The sequence below is a fragment of the Thalassophryne amazonica genome, chromosome 14, assembly GCF_902500255.1.
Source record: "Thalassophryne amazonica chromosome 14, fThaAma1.1, whole genome shotgun sequence".
Lineage (NCBI taxonomy): Eukaryota > Metazoa > Chordata > Actinopteri > Batrachoidiformes > Batrachoididae > Thalassophryne > Thalassophryne amazonica.
The window spans coordinates 72,907,575-72,931,656 of NC_047116.1; the positions used below are offsets into that span (position 1 = coordinate 72,907,575).

At 39.7% G+C, this 24,082-nt stretch overlaps 1 protein-coding gene and 1 long non-coding RNA gene across 2 annotated transcripts in view; one reads left to right on the plus strand and one right to left on the minus strand.

Annotated features, from left to right (window-relative positions):
• LOC117524123 overlaps positions 1 to 20,562 on the plus strand; it is a 21,422-nt gene extending 860 nt beyond the window's left edge. Inside the window, exons 2-4 of the long non-coding RNA XR_004564718.1 lie at positions 3,113 to 3,223; positions 18,124 to 18,136; positions 20,552 to 20,562. This is a non-coding gene — a long non-coding RNA (uncharacterized LOC117524123). The remainder of the gene's footprint in view (positions 1 to 3,112; positions 3,224 to 18,123; positions 18,137 to 20,551) is intronic.
• Positions 1 to 23,683, minus strand: part of pdia5 (protein disulfide isomerase family A, member 5) — a 196,049-nt gene extending 172,366 nt beyond the window's left edge. The window contains exon 1 of the mRNA XM_034185846.1: positions 23,588 to 23,683. Within this exon, the coding sequence (XP_034041737.1) occupies positions 23,588 to 23,653 (66 nt within the window). The 5' untranslated portion in view covers positions 23,654 to 23,683. The remainder of the gene's footprint in view (positions 1 to 23,587) is intronic.
• Between the last annotated feature and the right edge of the window lie 399 nt (positions 23,684 to 24,082).

The window sequence follows — 24,082 nt, forward strand, 5'->3', positions numbered from 1 at the left end:
ACATGCTGCAAAATTCTTCTTTTAAAAACCTGAAAGTTCTAAAAGTTGCTACATTTAGCTAAGCTTCGCACAGGAGCCACACAGCGTCACCGCAGCAACCAACCAGTCCCGCTTTACGACAACTGTCGCAACATCCAGGCTCCGTGGATCCGAGGAAATTGATTTGTATCTGTAACACACAGATCAGTGTCCGCGGACTTATAAAACTTGCATTATGTCGTAAAAAAAAGAATGCTTTGCAATAAGCATTTTAAATACTCAGTAACGATCACGATTAAAGAGTCATCTGGGAGCATATAGTTTCAGCTTGCCACATCAATGAATGGAACCACACTGCCATCTAGTGGATATCCAGTGTGCGTGTGTATTTGTGAATCAGTCGGCATTTGTTTGTGGATCTGTGTTCGCGAAAAGAATGTCTCAAAATGACGTCGCAGAGGAAAGCGATGAATGCGTGTAATTGGTGATCCACAATTGCTGAAACTCAATTCACAAATACAATTTCCAGCTTTACAAATTTAATTTTTTTTTTACAAATTAAGTTTTATATTTGCAAATACAACATTATTTGCAAAGACCAATTTACAAGTTACAAATATGAAATTTGCATTTGTGGATATCTGAACACATTTGCAAATCAATGATTATTTGTAGATCACCCTGCGTGCATTTACAAATATTGAGACAATTTTAACTCCATATAAGTCGTCTCCCAAGGCCCCACTATTTTTTGCAAAATTAGAAATTTCAGTGAGTCTCATCCAGAATAACGCCAGTGTCATTACACTACATAAAGATTTCTATCCTTTCTAATTTTACTGAATTTAATTTTTGGTCAATATAATCAAGAACAAAATGCATCAGAACCAAAATATGATGAACATTTATTGATTTAATTATATCACTATCTACAAATAGATACATTTTGGTTAATACTATTACATGAGTATTACAGCGATTATATGTTCCACTTAAACTAACTTTTATTCAAACTTAATATTTCCACTTAAACTTTTATTTAACATTAAACTGTAGAACCAATGGCCTGTTATTGAACCAGTATAGGTGACAACATAAATAATGTGACAAATTAGACTATTATTGAAAAAGTAACATGAAAGAACCATTTTTTAGTACATTAATATCTAAAATATAGGAAAACTGTTTCAATGCTGAAAGAATCAAACAATTTAAAGTTACTCTTAGCATGCAGTCATAATATGAGAACAACAGTTAACTGAGGTGTTTCGGATTGTCTCTAGTTCAGTCATGCATGAGTAATCAAACAGTAACAGACTGAATTCACGAGTTGTTGCTTTGTAGCATCTGTTGGGACTAGTATTCAGTGGTGCTCAACCACCTGGTACAGCAGTTGTCGCTGCTCATCACTTTTAGTCAGGAGTTCATTGAAATCAGCTGCACCTTTTGTAGAACTCTGAAAGAACAGTTAGCAAATGTTTTAGATTATTACAATAAACATAAGTGATTATATACTAAGAATATTATTAGAATAATTTGTAGTTCACACTAACATTCTGAAGCATTGAGCAATTTAGTAGTGTTCAATGATTAAGTATGATATCAAATAAAATATGATTTTCATGTCCATACCTGCATACTGCTTTGTTGTGTGTGACCTGAATGTCTATGCTTTCTTCATGAAAAAGACTGTGGTTGCAATATCAAGCATGGATCTCTTCAGATGGGTAGGATACATGGTGCACTTCAGCTGGGAGGTTGGATTCCATGGAGAGTCAGCATTAGCTCTCAACCTGTGCATGTGTATGTGAACCGGCTGATCCACTACCAAACTGTTCCAAATCTGTTATTCTTGAGATCTCTTGAAGTTTATTTGACAGGCCATTGAGCTTTTGAGAGATGATTTTGCATCAGTTTGTAATTGATATTTTACAGACCTGACAAAGACTTCATATGCGCCAAATCCTACTGAATTATACTGATTTTTAATGCCTCTGGGAGACCACTTCTGCTTATTGGATTGGCTTAAAATTTCACAGGCATTGTTTTTTCAATGATTCTCACAAAATAGGGGGAGTGTGCGATATCAAATTTGAAAAAAACTGTGGATTAAGAATTTGGCACTTCCTGTTTAGGAGTCCCTGTATCATGAGCAAGCCACTGCGCATCATTTCGCTCGTAATATTGATTGGTTTTTCTGTGCTGTCCAAATACTTTTGGGTACATTTTTTGAGACACCCTGTAATAAGTTCAATGTACATAATATAATTGAAAATACCTTAAAGATATGGATGACACAAGAAAGTGAAAACACTTATTTCCATTGTGGTCCTTTTAAGAATCAAATGGCAAAATAGAAGTAACAAGATCTGGATCACCTCCAAAATTCAGTAGAGTCTTTCATGCCCTAATATCTATCTGTGGTGCAAATTTGGTGACAATCCGTGAAGTAGTTTTGACGTAATCCTTCAAAGCCTATAAAAAGTGAAACTTGATCCAGAATCTGGACCATTTCTAAAATTTAATGGAATCTTCCATGGCCTAACATCTATCTGTGGTGAAAATTCTGTCAAAATCCATGCAGTAGTTTTTTTATGTAATCCTGCTAACAGACAAATAAATAAATGAATGCTCTTGATTTTATTCCGTCCTTGGCATAAAAATAAATAAAATAATAATAATAGTGTGTATATGATAACAAGAACCTAAACAATTTATAAATACATTACAACAGTAAATTAACATTACAAAGATGCTTTTCTAAAACTTGTTGAGGTCTAAGGTTCTAAAAATATTCTGGACTCACTTGCCATTCCAGCTCATTATACAAGCTTTGCTTCATTTATTACCACCCTTGAAAAAATGTGAGCTACCTATTTTATAAACACTACCCAATCTAGAGCCCGTGGATCCCCATGGGCAAAGCACTAATGATTAATGTATTTCCAATACATTCTTTAACAGCTCAGCCATATGTGCACCTGTGCGGCTGTCATTCGACGATTCAGAATTATAAAACCCACGAGGCCTGTTGCCCCATCTTACCATCTAACAGGCCTTTCACATCATATGCTTCATTAGCGATAAATGACGCCTTCGCTTGCATCGGACACACTGCGTCAGATGCAGCAAGGGAAGCAGACATTTCTACATCAATATCTGGCTTTTCCAAAGCCCGAAAAAGCAGGACAATCGGCATCTTGGATTTGCGTCTGCCAGAAGCACAAAAAAGATGAAGAAAACAGTATTAGAATTTCTCACCCTGCTGGGAGAAGCTTTTTTTCAGCGACTTTTTGGAGTGATGCAGAGCCAAGGGAGGACTGATCCAACGGTGGGATCGATCAGACCATGACAGGGGGCAGAGCCAAACAGAGTAGCGGGTATTCACGCCAAATTCCTGTGCAGAGCGAGACACCGCAGCCAGGGTGACAGAGCAGGCCCACTCAATCTGAAATTCCTCACTTCTGGATATATACAAACACCCAGTTTGAGCAACAGAGCTTAGTTCTGCAAATTTGTCTGAGGTGAGAATAAACTAAAAATAAATAAAATGTGACATTGCTGCACTGCTGAAGGTTTAATGCTCGGCTAAGGTTAGCTTAGCCCTTAGCTGTAGGATCACAGTCAAGCTGAGTGCATGCTTTAATTTGTAACTGGTTCAATCTATATTTATTTTTTACCAAGTAAAGCTACAGCTTTTTAATTGTTGCTTCTGTGACTATAACAAAAAAGACTACTTTAAATAACTTAGATTTTTTTTAGATATATATTTTTATCTTGTCCACATCAGGAACATTTGCTGTGCAGACAACCTAAACATAGACACACTTCAAAAATTTCCAGTGTTGGGGCTGAACACAAAAACCTGTAGTCCAGAGGGAAGAAGAGAACATCTCTGCTTTTCAAAATGTGAGAAAAGTGTCTCCAAAAACTCCACCAGAGGTTGAAGCTGCAGAGTAGACTTTCATTGGTTTATAAATGTCCTGAGGGTCCAGCTCACGTGTCGTCTCTGAAAACCAATACCTGCTGCTATGCTTGTAAATAAAACAAAGGCTGTTTAAACAGCAATTATTTTAAAAAGCTGTTTCCTTTTATATTTTAACATTCAATGAATGAATCATTAAACATGTCCATGAAGTCAAACTTCAGTCAAAAAGACATTTACACAGGGAGAAGAAGCCCCGCCCCTCGTGCACAATTTTAAAACATTCACAATCACTCGTCAGTGCAGCTGTGTTGGCCTGATCCCATCAAATCTCATAAGCTAAGCAGTGCAGGATCTGGTTAGTACTTGGATGGGAGACCTCTTTGGAACACCAGCGGATGTGTGTGTTTCTCCAGGTAATGCTGGAGTTGCATCAGGAAGGGCATCCGGTGTGAAACTTGTGCCAATTGTCAGTGTGAATCTGGCTGTATTCGCTGTGGCGACCCCGAACAAAACCGAGAGCAGCCGAATGGACAACAACAACATAATCACTAGTCAAATTCATGTTTTAGAAATTACTCTGTCCTGGTCACAACATTAAAAGCACATACTCTTAAATGTTGAAATGACTAATCATCATGAGGTTTATATCACATTGAGAAATCCTAATGAACCAACACACTGCAGTTGATGGTCTAGTGGTTAAGCGTTGGGCTCGAGACCAGAGGATCCTTGGTTCAAATCCCACCTGACCTGAAAATCACTAAGGGCCCTTGGGGCAAGGTCCTTAAATCCCGTGCTGCTCCCAGTGTGTAGTGAGTACCTAGGATGGCAGCACCCTGACATCAGGGTGAATGTGAGGCATTATTGTAAAGCGCTTTGAGCGTTTTAATGCAGATGGAAAAGCACTATATAAATGCAGTCCATTTACCATTTATCATCTCCTGTTGTGTTTTAATATTTGTATTTCTTTACGGTGTCTTTTTTTCCTGGTTGAAATGCAGATATGACTGAATCTACCATACCTAAAAATGTACACATTAATTTTAATGCTATTTTGTCTAAAAATAAATGTCCAAGGTTTCTTATAATGTTAATCAAGAAATCATCTCATGTCAAACAACAGCGAAGTTATGGTTTTAATTTACAGATGAACAAAGATTTCTAAAGAGTCTTTTTTTTTTTTTTTTACTATTTTAATTAAAAGTGTTCCAAATTAACAAAAGTTTTTTTGTTTGTTTGTTTTAGAGGAATCAGGAATTCATCTTAAGGTTAAAAAAAAAAATTACAGTGGTCCCTCGCTATAACGCAATTCACCTTTCACGGCCTCGCAGTTTCGCGGATTTTTTAAGTCCAATTTTGCATGCTTTTTTTTTTTTTACAGCGCATTGTGTTCTGCGTCCTCATCAAGCAGGCCGGTCGCGGCACCGCGAAGGGAGAGTACGCGCATTGTGTTCTGCGTGTCTGTTTATAAGAATCTTCTCGCCCAGAAGAAAAAAGAGCGCCAACAACTACCCATAACTCTGTTCTTCACTCGGAAAAAGACACCTGCACCAAGGTGTGACTCAGTGGAAAAAGGCGCGACAGTGGCGCGGCACCAGGAGGAAGAGGCGCAATCAGAGGAACTGTGAAATACTGGTCAGTCACTATTAATAATTTCTTATGTGTCCAACCTCGTAGGTTGATTGTTAAAGTTAAATTCGTTAGTTCTAAAAGCCATCATAATTATTTATAGGAAAACGTTCTATTTTTATTTCTCAAACAAATGTTTGGGCCTGAAAACAGGTTGACCTTATTGTTTCTACTAAGGTTTGAACTTTGAGAGTGTTTACACACGAGAGAAAAGTGAGAAAATTTTAATGCCTGTTTGAGAAAAGTGTATAAAGTGTGTAGTGAGGGGTTTTACAGCCTTAAAACGTCTACGAGGTCTGTCAATAAAGTAACGGTCCTTTTTATTTTTTTCAAAAACTATATGGATTTGAATCACGTGCGATTACATCAGCCAACCTTGAACCCTCGTGCGCATGCGTGAGTTTTTCCACTCCTGTCGGTTGCGTCATTCGCCTGTGGGCAGGCTTTCAGTGAGGAGTGGTCCACCCCTCTCGTCTTTTTTTTTCATTGTTCAGGAATGGCTCAGAGACTGCCGCTTTGCTTGATCAAAATTTTTTCAAAAACTGTGAGGCACATCTTAGTGGACACCATTCGAGAAATTCAGCTGGTTTTCGGTGAAAATTTTAACGGCTGATGAGAGATTATGGAGTGTTACTGTCGCTTTAAGGACTCCCCCGTCGTCTGCCTGTTTCGAGCTGAAAACTTCCAAATTTAAGCCTCTGTTGACCCAGGACATCGTGAGAGAACAGAGAAGTCTCAGTAGAGCTCGGGATCCACAGTTTATCCGGACATTCCACTGTTAAAGGAAATTTTGTAATGAAAGACGTGCAGACGGATTCGCGCGTCGGCACCCAGCCGCTCATTGCGCGGCGCCACAGCAAAACACCTCCGTTGGAAGCATTAGAGGACAAGTTTGAACATGCCCAGCTGTTAAACAATTTCTCGGATACTCACTCGACTGAAAGCCATCGAAAACTGCCTGAATCTTACGAATGGTTATCAACACGGAGGTGCAAACAAGGGTGCAAACATGGGAGCAGCTGATGGGACCTAGTCTTCCGTGTTTTGGCCTGATGCCTCATTTCTGTTGGACAGTGCGAAGCTACGTTACAGCGCACAGTAGTGAAAGTTGGATTGGGTTGAACTTTGACCGTGAAGGCCTGACAACAAGCAGCAATGCATGCTCCAGACAGGGCATTGCGCCAGCTCAGCTTTCAATGCAACACATCGTGTCAAAACCACGAAGCATCTCACTGAAAAAAAAAAAGGTTTTTCAGCAATCCGTGACAACTTTAATGCCTTGAATGCATGCAGTGTGGAAGGCCATTAAACCAGCTTGTGTAAATGTGGGTTCAGACTAACTCATGTTTGGATTATTGTCACTCCAGCAAAAAAGGTAAGCCTCATCTAGAGCTTCTTTCTTCCTTCATGTGCACCTCATCGTGATGCATGGGCACACTGGCTGTGCTGCACTAATGCACTGTGTGCTTGTGTCAGAGTAACTAAAATAGGAAGGTGTGCACATGTGCTCCAACACAATCAGTCACCCAGCCCACATTAAAATTACTGTAGTGGTGGAAATGATTTTGCGTGACCAGCCATGGAATTCTGCAGATAATCTATTTAGATTCTTTCTCGGCATTTTATAAAGCAGTAGAATGAGTCTGCCTTCAGCAGAACCTTTAACATGCTAATGGAGGGTGAGGATAAAAGGGTTTTCTTTCACCAAAACATTAAATCTAGGCTTGCATGTCAGATGTACCTTCTGGCAAACTGTAGCTGATCTTTCAGGTCTTCTTTTTAATAAAACCCTCCTCTATACCACTTCACCATGAAGCTGTATAACTGGGGATACAAAATGCAAAACATGCACTATGCACAATTTCTCCAATCACAGCCACAGGAGCCTGTAACTTCTTCTGGGTTGTCTGGGTGTCTTGGTGGCTTTCCTCACTTTCCTCCTTCTTGCACAGTCACTCAGTTTTTGAGAACTGTCTACTCCACACAGATTTACCATAGAGTGCCATACTGTTTGTACTGCTTCATAACTTATGTAAATAAAGTTCAAGACATAGCCTATTGAATGAGTTGGAAATGTTCATATATCCATCTCCTGACTTGTCTGAAGAAAACTGGCAATTAATCTGGTTATTTACAGGTATTATACCAAAGGGGCTGATTACTTATGCAACTCATCATCTTGGCTTTTATATTTTTAATTAATTCATATCAAGTTGTAGAGATTTACTTTCAGTTTGAGTCTATGGAAAATAATTTTAGAAATTTTTGATTCAGAAGCCTGATTTACTTTTGGTATTTGAAATGCCAAACAAATTAAAATGTGTGAATTACCAAGAGGCTGAAAACTTTTGCAACCCACTGTACATGAATTTGGATATCTGCCGATACAGATCATATTCCGATACCAAAGCTCTGTTTGCTTTAATATTATTAATATCATTACAGTTGATTTTGTATGAGGATGAGCAGCACTGTATTTTGTATCCCCAGTTATACAGCTTCATGAAGAAGTGTTTAGAGGAGGATTTTCTTAAAAAGAAATCCAGAAAGTTCAGCTACAATTTACCAGAAGATATGTCTAAGATGCAAGCCGAGATTTGATGTTTTGGTGAAAGAATTAAGTACTTTTATATTTATAGATTTTTATAGCCTTATTTTTATAGACTTAAAGAGAAAAGACAGTGCTCTCTTGCTCTCTCCCCATCTCTCTTTGTCAATATTTAAGTGGAGCTTTATGGACATGGGAAACATATGTTTACATTGTCAAAGCAAGTGCTAAGAGTAAAAATTAAAAAAAAATTTAAAATTAAGTCTCTCTCTCTCTCTCTCTCTCTTTTTCAATTCTAAAATAAACCGTAAATTTCTAAATGCATCATCGGCAACACTCACGCGAGGAACTCTGCATTAATACTGAAGGATTTTGATTTTTTTTTTTTTTTTTTTTACCTTTCAGCAGATAGAAACTCTGTTCAGCTGTGCTCTGAGCTGCTGTTTCATAGTGTTTCACAGCCTCACAGAACACTGAAGCGGGTGATTTTTCAGCACACATTTTCAGCAACAATTCAGTTAATTTTTTGAAAAATCCGTGCTCGGCGGCACAGACAATTTGAAGCCGAGAGCCGGGTGGAAATTTGCCGCTACCCAGCTTAAAGCACTGCTCCTCAACTGCAGAAGAGACCTCTCTCAAACAGCTCGGCTTCAGTTCATAAACATCCCCTCCATCATCACGCTCAGCAGTAAGCAAAGCAGACAGCAAGCAGCAGTGGCTCCTCTCCAATATCAGAAAACGTCACAGGTTGTATCGATATTTTCCAATACTTGAATTACGCTGATATCGGAAGTCAATACGATACTAAATTGGATCGGTCACATCCTTAGTTGGATCACAAAGTTGAAGCGGTACTGTATGTTGTGTAATGAATATGGCTTCAAAGTTAATTCAAAGTAATAAAATACCTTAAGGTTTTCTCTTCCCAATCCTTCCCAAAGGCTGATGTTTAAACTGAAAGGACTGTTGTTACAGGCTGACCTGAATGTTACCGCTCCACAGGGGATATGTCCTGTGGGAAGTTCTGGAGTCAGTCAGCCCATAAAATTCTACCAAAGTGGTGGGGCTTAGTGATGTAGAAACCTCCTTTAAAAAGGTCCAGAACAAAGCTGATCTCTCTGTTACCGTACTTTTTTTCTTTGTGGCTAAACAGGCCCCATATGGCCTAGCCCAAATTTAGTTAAAAGCTATCAAGTGCCTCTTTGTTCATTCTTTTGTTTCATTACATCATGAATTTTGATGTCAATGCATCAGTTTTGAAAACCTTTAAGGTTTAAGTCAAGTTTCCTGCCTTTTACAGACAACGTCCTAGCAGAGGTTTTCAGATTAGGAGAAATTTACCAAAAAAAAAAAGTTTTTCCTTTTGTCCTGGAGATTTACAATGCTTGCTTCAAGCCTTTAACTTTTTCTAAGTAGTCCAAAGACTTCAATTCCGTCTTCCACAAGCTTTTGGAAACCACCCAATTATCTTTATCCGAGGGTCAGCCGATACCAACCAACAGACCCACAGAACCACTGGTCTGTCCTGCCGGCAAACCAAGCCAAACAAAGCCTAGTATCACAGGGAAAAAAGGCCCACCACGGAATTGGACCAGGCCAGTCATCAAAACCACCTCTTCAATAGACCACCTAAGTGACCCACCAAGGTTCATCAGGGCTTTGCTGTCAAAAGGAATGCAAAGTGGTTTACTAAACAGTTATTAATTTCATATTTTTTAATAATAATTGGCAAGCCAAAACTCATCATTAAATTCCAATCAGATTTATTCACTTAATTCCTTAAAATTTGTTAATTCACTGCTTTATCTATCAACATGTACAATAACACTACCTCTAACCTTAGTGACATGAAATTTGGGGTTCCACAGGGGTTCATCTTAGCCCCCCTGCTTTTCTCCCTTTATATAGCACCCCTTGGGCACATATTGCGGTGTTCTGGGATTACCTTTCACTGCTATGCTGATGATACTCAGTTATACATGCCAATAACTGTTGGTAATCTGATCCATATAAAATCCTTAGAAGATTGCCTTGCATCATTGAGAAGCTGGATGTCTAGCAACCTCCTACTTTTAAACTCTGATAAGACTGAAATGATCGTTCTTGGTCCAGTGAGACATCGGCATCAATTTGACCAGTTAACGCTTAGCCTTGGCTTGTGTGCCTTAAATAACACTGAAAAAGTGAAGAACCTTGGGGTAATTTTTGATCCTATGTTGTCTTTTGACTTCAACATCAGATATATTACAACCCCTGGCAAGAATTATGGAATCACCGGCCTCGGAGGATGTTCAGTTGTTTAATTTTGTAGAAAAAAGCAGATCACAGACATGACACAAAACTAAAGTCATTTCAAATGGCAACTTTCTGGCTTTAACAAACACTATAAGAAATCAGGAAAAAAAAAAAATTGTGGCAGTCAGTGACGGTTACTTTTTTAGACCAAGCAGAGGGAAAAAAATATGGACTCACTCAATTCTGAGGAATAAATTATGGAATCACCCTGTAAATTTTCATCCCCAAAACTAACACCTGCATCAAATCAGATCTGCTCGTTAGTCTGCATCTAAAAAGGAGTGATCACACCTTGGAGAGCTGTTGCACCAAGTGGACTGACATGAATCATGGCTCCAACACGAGAGATGTCAATTGAAACAAAGGAGAGGATTATCAAACTCTTAAAAGAGGGTAAATCATCACGCAATGTTGCAAAAGATGTTGGTTGTTCACAGTCAGCTGTGTCTAAACTCTGGACCAAATACAAACAACATGGGAAGGCTGTTAAAGGCAAACATACTGGTAGACCAAGGAAGACATCAAAGCGTCAAGACAGAAAACTTAAAGCAATATGTCTCAAAAATCGAAAATGCACAACAAAACAAATGAGGAACGAATGGGAGGAAACTGGAGCCAACGTCTGTGACCGAACTGTAAGAAACCGCCTAAAGGAAATGGGATTTACATACAGAAAAGCTAAACGAAAGCCATCATTAACACCTAAACAGAAAAAAACAAGGTTACAAAGGGCTAAGGAAAAGCAATCGTGGACTGTGGATGAAAGTCATATTCAGCGATGAATCTCGAATCTGCATTGGGCAAGGTGAACTTTTGTTTGGTGCCGTTCCAATGAGATTTATAAAGATGCCTGCCTGAAGAGAACATGTAAATTTCCACAGTCACTGATGATATGGGGCTGCATGTCAGGTAAAGGCACTGGGGAGATGGCTGTCATTACATCATCAATAAATGCACAAGTTTACGTTGATATTTTGGACACTTTTCTTATCCCATCAATTGAAAGGATGTTTGAGGATGATGAAATCATTTTTCAAGATGATAATGCATCTTGCCATAGAGCAAAAACTGTGAAAACATTCCTTGCAAAAAGACACACAGGGTTAATGTCATGGCCCGCAAGTAGTCCGGATCTTAATCCAATTGAAAATCTTTGGTGGAAGTTGAAGAAAATGGTCCATGACAAGGCTCCAACCTGCAAAGCTGATCTGGCAACAGCAATCACAGAAAGTTGGAGCCAGATTGATGAAGAGTACTGTTTGTCACTCATTAAGTCCATGCCTCAGAGACTGCAAGCTGTTATAAAAGCCAGAGGTGGTGCAACAAAATACTAGTGATGTGTTGGAGCGTTCTTTTGTTTTTCATGATTCCATAATTTTTTCCTCAGAATTGAGTGATTCCATATTTTTTTCCCATCTGCTTAGTCTAAAAAAGTAACCGTTACTGACTGCCACAATTTTTTTTCCTGATTTCTTTTAGTGTTACTTAAAGCCAGAAAGTTGCCATTTGAAATTGCTTTAGTTTTGTGTCATTTCTGTGATCTGCTTTTTTTGTACAAAATTAAACAACTGAATGAACATCCTCCGAGTCCGGTGATTCCATAATTTTTGCCAGGGGTTGTACGAGGACTGCTTTCTTCCACCTGTGAAATATAGCAAAGATTCATCCCATCCTGTCTATGGCTGATGAGACCCTGATTCATGTTTTTGTCTCATCTAGACTGGACTACTGCAATGTTCTATTTTCTGGTTTACCTCACTCCAATTGGTTTAAAATGCCGCTGCCAGACTTTTGACACAAAGCAGAAAGTCTGACCACATTACACCCATTTTGGCATCTCTTCACTGGCTTCCTGTCCCAGTGAGATCAGATTTTAAGGTTCTGCTTCTAGCCTATAAAACTGTTCACGGACTGGCATCTCCCTACCACATTGACCTAATTAAACCCTACGTACCAGCCAGGGCTTTGTATTCTCAAGGTGTAAGACTACTTTGTGAACAAAAAGTCTGCTGGTTACAGAGCTTTCTCTTATCATGCCCCTGTTCTGTGGATCAGCGACTGATTTTAACAGCAAATAAGTAAAATCTTCACCAAGTTGACTGAAGACATGGGCAAGGCAGCCATAGGTGATGATGTCATGCAGGTCATCTTCAAGTTCATGGTGCATCTTCTCCATATTCTTGGCACTGTCTGTGATGATGGTCTTCACTTTACACCAATAGGACTGTTGTGCTTTTCTCCTCCTTGGTAGTCTCTGATGTTGTGATGACATAACCATCAAGGCCAGACTGTAGTCTCTTTGGAGGAGGTCCAACAGGTGGTGGAGAAATAGGACACTTCTGAGACTGTGGTCTTGTCTCTAGTTCAACAGGACAAATTGGGGATTTCTTATAGGTTGCAGTAAGTAGATGGTTGCTGGAACCTGGAGTTGGTACTAGCTGGCTGTGTAGACGTTGGTCAGCTCGGGATGAGTTACTCACACACTTCTTGTAATGAATTTTCATCCTGTCCACTTTGTTGGCCATAAGGTGGTTACACTTTTTACACTGTGCCTGCACCTTACTGGCTGAAGTGACACGATGAAAGTGGTCCCAGATGGGATCTTTTGGTCTCCAGCCTTTGTACATACTGCTACTCACAAGGTATATGAAAACTCAAGCGAGTCTGATTTAGGGGTTGAAATTAGACAGTATTTATACTAAGATCAAGGCAACCGCTGTCATTGAAACTCTTGTCTGAAGCCTCAATCAAAGACCAATTTTGTTTCTTACACCTGTGCGGTACTCACAATCAAAGAGAAATGACTGACACCTCTTTAGAAGTCTAAGTGTGACAGATTAAAAGTGTTTTTCATACCTCTTTGATGCAGACTCACTGGGCACAATTAAAGGGAAATTTGTTTTGCCACCTTCATTGAAGTAACGTGTGATCAACAGAATTAAAGACAAAAACACATCATTGATGTCTTCACAATTGACTCAATCAAATGGAAAATGTAGTGTGATCATCTTTGTAGTTTTTCCCACGTTTGATCACCTTCGTTGTAGTTTTTGCTGGCCAAAACTGTTTTGGCCAGTTTTAGGCATATTTTGTGTTTTTGTCAGCAAAACGGGAGTAACAGAACAGGAATAACAGGAAGACAAAGGATGGGAAGGAGAGGAACAGTAGTAGCCAGTAAACCAGTAGCGATCAGTATGTCTTGTATTTATATTTACATTTGCAAACTTTTTTTACTTTTGCTTTTTACCCTGTTTGCTGCTATACAATGCTGCGTGAACCTCAATCTGTCTTGAAAAGTTCATCCCTTTCAGCAAATATTAATACACTTCTGTTGTCCAAGTCCAGCAATTCACTGAAAGCCTGAATGTATCTCTTTAGCCAGAACAAATGCAAAATCAAGAGACTCCAACTCCTCTGTCAGCTTTTCAAATATCATAATCAGGGCAGGTATTTATTCTACAAGGATACAGCCTCATTCACAAGGTTAAAAGGGCATACCTCATGCCAATCAACACTAGCTTTGAAAAAAAATTATTTGCCAGATCATGAATCATTACTTCTAACTCTTTAACTTATGTGAGTCCTGGTGTAGCTGATAAAAATAAAATTAGCCATACAGTGTCTGAAAATGCAGATTCAGTGCTATTTTTAGCCATAAAAGTGACATAACCTAAGGTGCTGAGAATCACCTGTCTGAAGGTCACTCCACCTGTGTTCAGCTACAGTCCGCTTCATGATTTATTCCAGTACACACATTGAATGGTCACATTTCACAAGGTGGTCCATAAAGTGTTACATGAGCCAAAACTACCAATTTTTGGAAAAATTTAATATGTAATTCACTTTAATAATACCTATTAAAAACAGTATGTGTCAAGTTGAAATCAGTTTTATTAACACTAAAACCATTAAATTACACATTAAAATACAATATAAATCAATGTAAATCTGAAATTTTAAAGCTGTTTTTTTTCCTCGTTTCTACTTTTCTGTAAAATATCCCCATGTCTTAGGGAGTTGTTATGCTATTTTCGTCAAATTTACAAAATTAACTGGTAAGTGGATCTACACTTAGTGTGAAAATGTTAGTAATTGAAAAAAAAAAAAAATTTGGCATACAATATTTTAGTACAAATTTTTTGTGCATTACAGGAAGTCCGGCTACAAAATAAAATATGCATCTGTGACTATAAGTGTTTTAAATTAATTAAATTCGACACAAAAAAAAAACAAAAAAAAAACACAAATGTTGAGCATCTTAAACTAACACAGACATTACGTCTTGGTGGTCAACATTGTTTAGAAAGTAATTACCTTTTTTCACAATAAAGTTTATGCCTACATACAGAACAGTCTGCATGGACATGAGCTTCTTTCCTGCTTAAATTATACTGCCATCCTGATTTCATTTCTTTATGTATATATATCAAAAAAGTGACCTCTAAACACAGCTGAACCTTTGGAAAAAAGTGTCCCTGTGTCATCCATCACCTCATCTGGTAAGAGAACAGAACTTGCATATATGACTTTGAACAAGAAATAGTCACAGATTGAGTTCTTTGGGGGGCAAACTGCTATTATGCTGTCCTCTGTCCCTTTCAATTAGATCTTTTTTCTTCTCCCTGTGTCTTCTGACTCTCTCTGTGCTTTTACTCTGACTTTCAGATCTTGTGGTTACTTTACGTTTGACTGTAGCAGTTTTGGTTTCTGCTCTCTTTGCTCTTGCCTTGGCTGGATGTTCTTCCTTATGCTTTTCATAATCCAATTTGCCCTGTTCCCTCTTTTTTCAGCTTTCATCTGTCTGCACTCCTCTATCCTTCCACTCATTTGAAAGAGATACCCTGAAAAGAATGACAATAACTCATAACTAGTTTACTGCCCAGGGGATTTCCCCCAACTCAGTAACTGTGATACAGTTGGACAGAGCATGCTGATAGCCTTCCACTGATGTATAGATTGTTGTTGTACCACTAAAAAATGAAGCAAGGACTACCATTTTAATAAACCAGGAATTTTCAAAAACGAACCACCTTGTGAAATGTGCCCGAATCTGGATTGTTTTTATCTTCAAATGTAATATGGCACCGCAGTGTCGTTTTCGGACAGGCACTAAAGGGGTTAAATATGACGCATATGACATAATTTCTCTACTTCCACGGGAAAAACCACAGCATTTTCAATGGGTATTTGGGCAAATTACAAGAAAACAAAGTAAAAATGCAAAGAAAAAGTGACAATGCCTTGGGAAAGTGGAAATGTATTGCAGTTTGATTGTGACCCAGAGCACAAATGTGTCCAGGCGGTTTTGCAAGCAAGAGAACGGAGCTACTCTGGTTAGCTGTGTAGGCTAACACTTAGAAACACGACATCTCCCACTCGCTTCAACTTCTCTTCTCAACTGGGAACCGAAAAGAAAAAAAAATACTTTTTGCAACTGCTTCGGTGATTGCAGATGAAAACAAAACGGTACACCATTGTTCCGTGTGAACTTATGCTGTGTATATATTGTACAATGGAGCGGCGGTCCCCGTAAGTGGTCAAATCCCACAATATCACAGGGTTCAAACAAGAACTCCGCGTCTATGTAAACCTGCGGTGTATTCGGAAAAAAAAAATGCATACATCTCAATAAGACTGAATAATAACGATCACATACCTTGAAAGTGGTGTCTGATTTCACTCCCGTTGTGCTCACACACAGAGCCATGTACAGCTCCCCCCTGTGGAACTGTGTTTTCTCCACAGGAAAATGCCGTTCCTTTACAGGCTTCTTTGGATGTCTCTTGGTAGCTTCGCTTAGCTATTGGTATAGCTCAGCTTAGCCAATAACATAAACATCTGGAAGCTGATCCATATCACACTTAACCTGTTAACAGGATACTCACTGTACGACTGTCCAACTCAAAATCACAGAAGCAGGTTAGTTAGCAAGACTTCTGCATGTAGCATCTTAGCTTAGCGCGACGCCACAGCACAAAACACAAACATGACAGATTCCATGCTTTCGAGAGAGGCGACGCACCTTGTTAGAGTTCACAAAGGGAAAGAATAAAATCTGTGGGTAGATCTGTTTTTTGAAGACCATTCTTAAACCACCCTGACACTTGCACGAATTTGATCCCCGCACTGCTGTGCAATTCGTTGTGCCAATGTAACCCGCTTTGTCTTGCTAGATGCCGTGCTTTGTCCCGTTTGAGGCCAAATAATATAAAATAATTTTGTAGCCAATGACACATTTGCTCTCAGAACTTGACTGATGAAACCATCTCTCATCACTCCAAGAATCACAGAGAAATTATCTGCAGCTGCAGCTTCTGTCGTGCACTTTGCGTGGCAGAGAATGCATTTGGAAGAGTCTCAAAGGTAATTATTTCTAATATCTATATTGTAATGGATTGGTAAAACAATTGCATTGTCATTCCTTCTTATGTGTTAGACAATGTATCTGTAAAATTATGTTTATTATAGATGTAACATCTCATTCAGATGAGAGCATGACATGGGAGTGGATTTTCACTCCCGTCCCATCCCGCTCCCAGAAAAAAAAATCCCATCCTGTCCCAATCTTGGACTGGAGTAAAAAAATAAATACCTTCCCATCCCACTCCTGTAAAGATGACTTCCAATCCCATCCCGCTCCCACTCAAAATCAGTCCCACTCCCATCCCACTCCCGTATGTCTTCATGGCTAGGATGCGGTTTGACATCTTCCAATTGTGGATGTAGTGCACGGTGACCGTTATGTAATTCGTGTTGGTTCTCTCTTCTAACCACAGATCTGTCGTAAATGCATGGTCTCTGCTCTAAGCGATTTTGAGTGATTGGCGCGTTTGTGGCAAGATACTGCGTCGCATCACGTTGCGTTGCCCTCCTCCCCAAGTTGAAAAATCAACTTTTTCGTCTCATCGCTCTGTGATGACCAATCAGGGACTGAATATGTAGTGACGTGGAGATGTCTGGAGTTTGACTGAAGATGTGAACATGTCCCGTCTCTGGTAGCAGCCTGTGAGCAGGACTTATGTCTCTTTTGTCCTTTATTTCACAATTATTATTAAGTTTTTGGAGCGAGCAGCAGCACTACAGCAGCGGGGAGCGGAGTTTCTTTTTATTTCCATTTTACGTGCGCGCACGAGCGAATCGTCCATGGAGATTATTTTACTTATTAACTACACAGATATATAATAAAACAAATGGTTTCTAAACACAATTATGACAGAGTTTTTGGGGAAAGAGCGAGAAGCAGCCCTGGAGCAAGCAGCAGAGTTTCTTTTTCTTTTTATCTTACGTGCGCACACGAGCGAATCGTCCATGGAGATTATTTTACTTATTAACTACACAGATGTATAATAAAACAAATGGTGACTGGTTTCTAAACACAATTATGACAGAGTTTTGGGGGGGAAGAGCAAGCTGCAGTCCCACAGTAGGCAACAGAGTTTCTTTTCTTTATTTTTTTTTTTAATTGTTTACATGTGCGCGCGTGAATGGGACAGGAGGTCCTCAAACTGGGTCCTGCAGAGGTGGAAGGACAGCTGAAAGCGGCCATCATCCAGACACAGCTACTGCAGCAAATAATGATACTCCTTGTATTGGGAGCTTTCCACAACAACTCGCTCTGTGTGATCAAGGTCCGTCATGTTAACTTGACTGACAACCGGAGCCAGCAAGTGGAATGGAAGCTCCTCCTATTTGATGACGGCGCACTGGGGCGAATTTTTGCAGCAAAACCAGAGCGACACACCAGGCGAAGGAGGCGCGTCACCACGCGACCCCCGCAAATTTGTAGCGTCTGATCACGCCCGGTGTGAATGCGGCATAACAATGGACGGGTGTAATCTTGGTTGTTTTAAATAGATGAAAATCATGTATTTTTGGCATTCCCGCTCCTGCCCGCTCCCGTTCATTTTTATTCCTGTCCCATCCCAATCACGGGATTGATAAAATTTTGACTCCCATCCCGCGGGAATCCCACAGGAATCACGTGACCCACGGGAATTCCCGAAAAATGTCATCCTCTAATTCAGATGTGCTGCAGCAATGAGACACACTGACTCGCAGTGACACAGTGTTTTCGAATAGATTGCGCAATGTTCACATCCAACTCTCAAAATTAATGCGTGCCAGAAGTTTTGAATATTTAAAAATTTTCTTTGTGCACAGCTCATGTACAGTTTAAAACAAATTTACTCACTGGCATGCCAGATTGTGTGGCACTACGGGAATCAAATTCGTGCAAGTGTTAAGGCACCTTTACACTATGGTTGGCTTCACTTCTGCTCTGTTCCAGAGGGACTCCTTAAAGGACATGTCACACCAAAATCATAGCAATTAAGATTTAGCCTGTTAGTGACCATCAAATGATCCATCAGTTTTACTTTATGCACTTCCGTGATCCGTTTCAAAGTATACGTCATTCGCAAAACAAACAGCTACGGAGACTTCCAAAAAAAAAGTACTTGTGTGTTCCCGACAACAGTGGCGTGACTATTAGAAATGTCCCGGCACACACTTGACTGGAATGTAGCTGCTAACATTAAGAACTGAGGCACAAATTAAGAGCCAATATTTTTAAAGTCCAGGCAGGTTTACATTAGGGTGTGACTTAAGCCAACTCGGATTTCAACAAAACTTGACTCAGAGATGGAACCTACCAAGAAACAAACTTTCCCAAAAATTCCCAAACGAAAACCAAACACTGACCTTGCCAGGGGTCATCAAAGTTCAAGGCAAAAATAAGCAAAAACTGATGTCATTAAATTCCCATCTTTCAAGTGGTGTAACATTCAGCACCATCAAATCCCCAAGCTAGTTTAACTATCAAATGACATAGGGAGGCAAACTCTTTCATCTTATATACATATTTGGTTGGGGGTCAATGCCGCTGATTATAGGGGGCGCTCAAAGTCCGGTCATTTTGCAAAATTGGCTATATTTAAAGGCCCAATGTTATCAAGAAATAGGCCCTACTCTATCAAATGCAACTGAAAAATACTGGGGTCTTGATGGCGCTGTCACAATTGTGGCACGTGAGATAGAGAGTCAATTATCTCCTGAAAATAGGGTCTTCTGAGTTTTTCCAATATGAGACATATATCTGTGTGTCCAGGCAGACTGTAGAAACAGCATGGTGGATTGACTGATTGACTGATAAGAAATTAACGACAATCAACACATAAGTGTCATACAAGTATCATACAGTTACCAAATATTCACCTGGAACATCAAACCTATAATACATCACAACAACAGTAGGTTATCTGTAGTTTAGGAATGCGACTACTTCACCGGGATAATTCCCTACCCTTTACAACAAATGCAGCAGGTCCGTTAGCATACAAAACATGTGCCTCCCCCTACATGGGCCTGATAGCTGAAAGTCTCTTCCAAAATACTAGGCAACTGGAATACCTTGCCCAAAGATCCAACTGGCGTGAATGGGAATCGAACAGTCTCCAACTTAAAAGCTAATGAAAAGATTAATCTGCTTAAGAAAACAGCGTGGTGGATATCGTCCATGTCCATCATGTTCACAGCAGCAGTAAACCAGAATCCTGTGACACAAACAGCATGCCACCACAATTACAGTAGGTTCCAATATAACGCAATGCTAAAATACCCTTGGCTGCATGAGCTTTGTGTTCTTTATAATTTGCAGTTGTTTAATTAATTATTAAGCTCTTGTTGTCTTACATACAATGTAACAAACAATATTTATGTTTTAACAGCATCTGCAGGAGGCTTTGTGTGTGCGTGTATATGAGCTTTTGACAAAAGCAGAAGTTATGGAAATCAAGGAATATTTGTAGATCACCCTCTGTGCATTTGCTGGTATTAATGAGACAAATTTAACTAGGTCGTTAGCTTTGAGTTAGCATACATGCTAACGCCACAAAATGTGTTATCAGGTTACAAAAAGAGTGTATTTCTTGCTATCTTTTACATAATATATGACAAAGAGGATATATTTACACACAAACGAAAGAGAGTTTTGCAGCTTGCCACCAGCCTGTGACGTCACCGTGCTAATGTCCGTAAAATAAGTTCAGAGGTGTTATTAGGCTCCAAAAGCAGCATTTTCAGGTTTTAGAAGTGTTTATTTCTCGCCATCTTTAACATAATATATGACAAAGAGGATATATTTACACACAAACGAAAAAGAGTTTTGCAGCTAGCCACCACCCTGTGACGTCACCATGCTAAGGTCCGCAAAATAAGTTCAGGTGTTATTAGGCTCCAAAAGCAGCATTTTCAGTTTTATAAGTGTTTATTTCTTGCTAGGTTTTACATAATATATGAGAGACATGCATATAAACACAAAGCAAAGTGGTTTTGAAGAGACCAGCCACTGACATCACGGTGCAGCTCTACTCTGATTGCCTGTCACCCCCGCCAATCAAAAAAATGAGGCAGAACAGATTCAAACCTAATGTGACTTTTTAACGTCTTAAAATACCTCTTAAAATATGTCAAGGTTAGCCATCTTTGAACTCAATGTCTGTGTCCCAAGAATGTTCCCTGTGAATTTGAAGACTGTGGCAGTAACAGAACTGGACTTATGCTGCACACAGACAGACAATGTCTGTGTACAGAATGTTTTATTAGTTCAATGATACAAATATTTCATAAGGTGAAAGCTGGAACATACCACTCAACAAGGCGGGTTCACAGCATGCAATTGTACAAAACGTATGGAACCAAATTTGAAAGCTAAATGGAACCAAATTGCACTCTAAATGCAACGCAACACAAATGGGACGCTTAATCCATGTCACGTGACATACAAAGCACCAATGAAATGACAAGGATCCACTCAGCCATTATATAAACAACAATAGTCGTGACTGCATCCTTGCAAAACACGTTTTAACAATTTTGACATACACACTGTAAAAAATTATGTCCCCCCATTCATTTTAGGGGCAGGACCTGAGATGATGTCACCAAAATTCATATTCCTCACAGCTTGAGGCTTCTAAGTGTTTACCAGAGGCAGGTGAAATCAAGCTAATTTCCCAATGTTTATGAATTAATTTCTCAGAGCATATGGCATCAAAAATAAAATACATCAATATTTTCACAATTCTTTATTTAGAATAGGCAGCTCATTTGAAATTTTATTTGCTAGTGATACATACTTTAAGGTCAGTAAACGTTTCCTCAGAAACAAAGACATTCAAATCACTAGTCTCCACAACCCTACCAAATACCCAATCCTCACAATAACTGAACAGAGTAGGAGCCAGAAAACACCAGAACTGAATTTCCCCTGGTCTTGAACCTCCTGGGACCACATAATGGAGTATTACCCCCCACAAAAAAAAAACCTAGTCTCTGTTCAACCCAGAGGGTGTTGCAGTAGTTTCTTTCCATTTAAAGAACATACCTAAAGAATCCTTCAACACAGACCTAGTAGTACAAACACAATATCGACATGAATATTGATTTGAGACAGTTAAAGTTATCAAAGTGGCTAATGATACAGTCACTTGCCCAGTTCCGGATCATTGCCAGTTCCGGATCACTGCTGTAGTTTTTGCGCCGCCGTTTCTCGTAATCAGCACGAATAAGTTAATACTTGGTACCAATGGAAAGATTGATGTTTTGTCTACAAAGACCACAAGCTCAACCGGATCCAGCCATCCTTGTGATCAGCAGAAGAATCAAAACATCCCGGTGTCTGCGGTGTGCGCGCTTTTTCTCACTCACTCATTCCTGCAAGTTTTAAAGTAACGATCTCTGAAATGTAGCAAAGGTGAGTTAGACATTCGGTGTTTTTGGTTCTAGAGTGGGAAAATACTTACTTGGGTAGAAAATGTCAGTGTGTTATGTCTTGCTGTTTAATTGCTGTGCGCATTTATCTCAGATGTGAAAATTTGCCGGTTGCGGATCACTGAAGCAGCAGCCTTGTGTCTGTAGTTGTGAGCCTTGTGGACTTTGGGGGTCATCTCAAAATCACGAATAGGCATGAATGTGGGGGCTTTACTTTGTAATTCGGGAGAAATCTCACCCCACACTTCATTTTTTGCTCTTACAACGAATAACGGTGCCTTTCGAAACTAAGTAAATTCTCATTTAATAAGTATAATTTCTATCATTTTGTGTTCAAAACACATTCTCGGGCACAGTGTGTATCATTCTGCATTAGAAGGGCTCCAGCCAGATGCCAGGAATGACCCCAAAGTGACACAGAGTGTCGTGATCCCGAACCGGCAAAAGTGATCCATTTGTGGCAAATGTTTGCACCACACATAATGTGGCTTCACACTTTAAGTAGAAGCGCTACAACACCCATACTTTTTCAGCTAAATAACACCCACATACCCAATACAACAATACACAAAGGACATTCAGTTGCATTGTGGCTCCATATAGCAGGATTTTAAAAAAGGTGATCTGGAACTGGGCAACCGTCTGGACCGCTATATGTTTCGCCACTTCATACTGCATCCAACAATAATAAACTGCCTTGATTAGCTCAAGATAAGAGGAAAATCATGGAACTGAAGCTGTACAGGAGGGAATTAACACATTTCAAGCTTAGGGGTTGAGGTTACACTTAGGGTTGCGCATGAAATGTGAGTACTTTAAATGTGAGTAGTTGTGTCAATATCCAACGCCCTTGTTATTTTTATGGTGTTTATCTTCAGGGCGCCGCACTGTGATTGACAGGCATATAGTAGCTGAGCCACGCCCACTCAGACCTATGCACAGCTCACAAAACTTGCAACTTTCGATTCCTTTTACAACTTCAGAAACGTTTAAAGGCAAACAGTGTGGAAGAGAAACCAGCAGAGCCCTTACATCCGTATTAAGGCCCTTAATACGACCAAAACGTTTGAAAAAACACACAAACCAAAGGTTACAGCTTAGCTCTGAGCCTCTGTTGATTCTAAGTTTCCCGTTTAAAAACAGCTGTTGTCTCCATGTTGGCTGCAAAACACCACTCGCTATACCCGAAAACTACACACGAACAAAGCGACAAACTGCGCCACTGTATCCGCAGTTCGCCTACATTACTACCTGCTCGCACCAAGTTGAGTTGGGTCTGTGAACTTTAGCAGGAGCGCGGACCCCACGAAGAGCCGCCGAGCAGCAGGACTCATCTCCCAGGATCCACCACGAACAGCGCGCGAGCTCCACAGAAAACACGCCAGCGTTAAAAGCGTGCAGTCTGTCAACAACATACACCGCACTTTGATTTGACTCACCAGAACTACCAACATCAACATCTTCACCCCTCTCATCCGACTCCCGAAACGGTTCCGAGAAGCCATAATGCCGTTGCCACGTCTGGGTACGCAGGCGCATTCGGACTTTCTGGCTCGCCGCAAGGCTCACTGGGAAATGTAGTACATGGGACGTATTTGAGCGGAGAATTCTGGTTCTGGGTTCTCAAAACTGGCGGCCCTTTTTATCACAGCAGTAACATCTGGCAGCAGATTCATCACATTCACAAACATAATGCAGGTGATTTTCAAATCATATATCACATCTCTTGTGGCAAATATGATTTGAAATATGCATTGAGCACATTGCCACTTGTGACATATTTTTTCTCACGTAATTATATGTAATAACATATGTAAATAAACAAATAAATAATAAATCTTGGTTTGCTGCCAGCAGAAGCAGGACCCAGAGAAGCAGCAGAAATTGCTGTTTGACTTGCAGCTGTTCCTGTGTGTTTTATATTGCCACAGCAG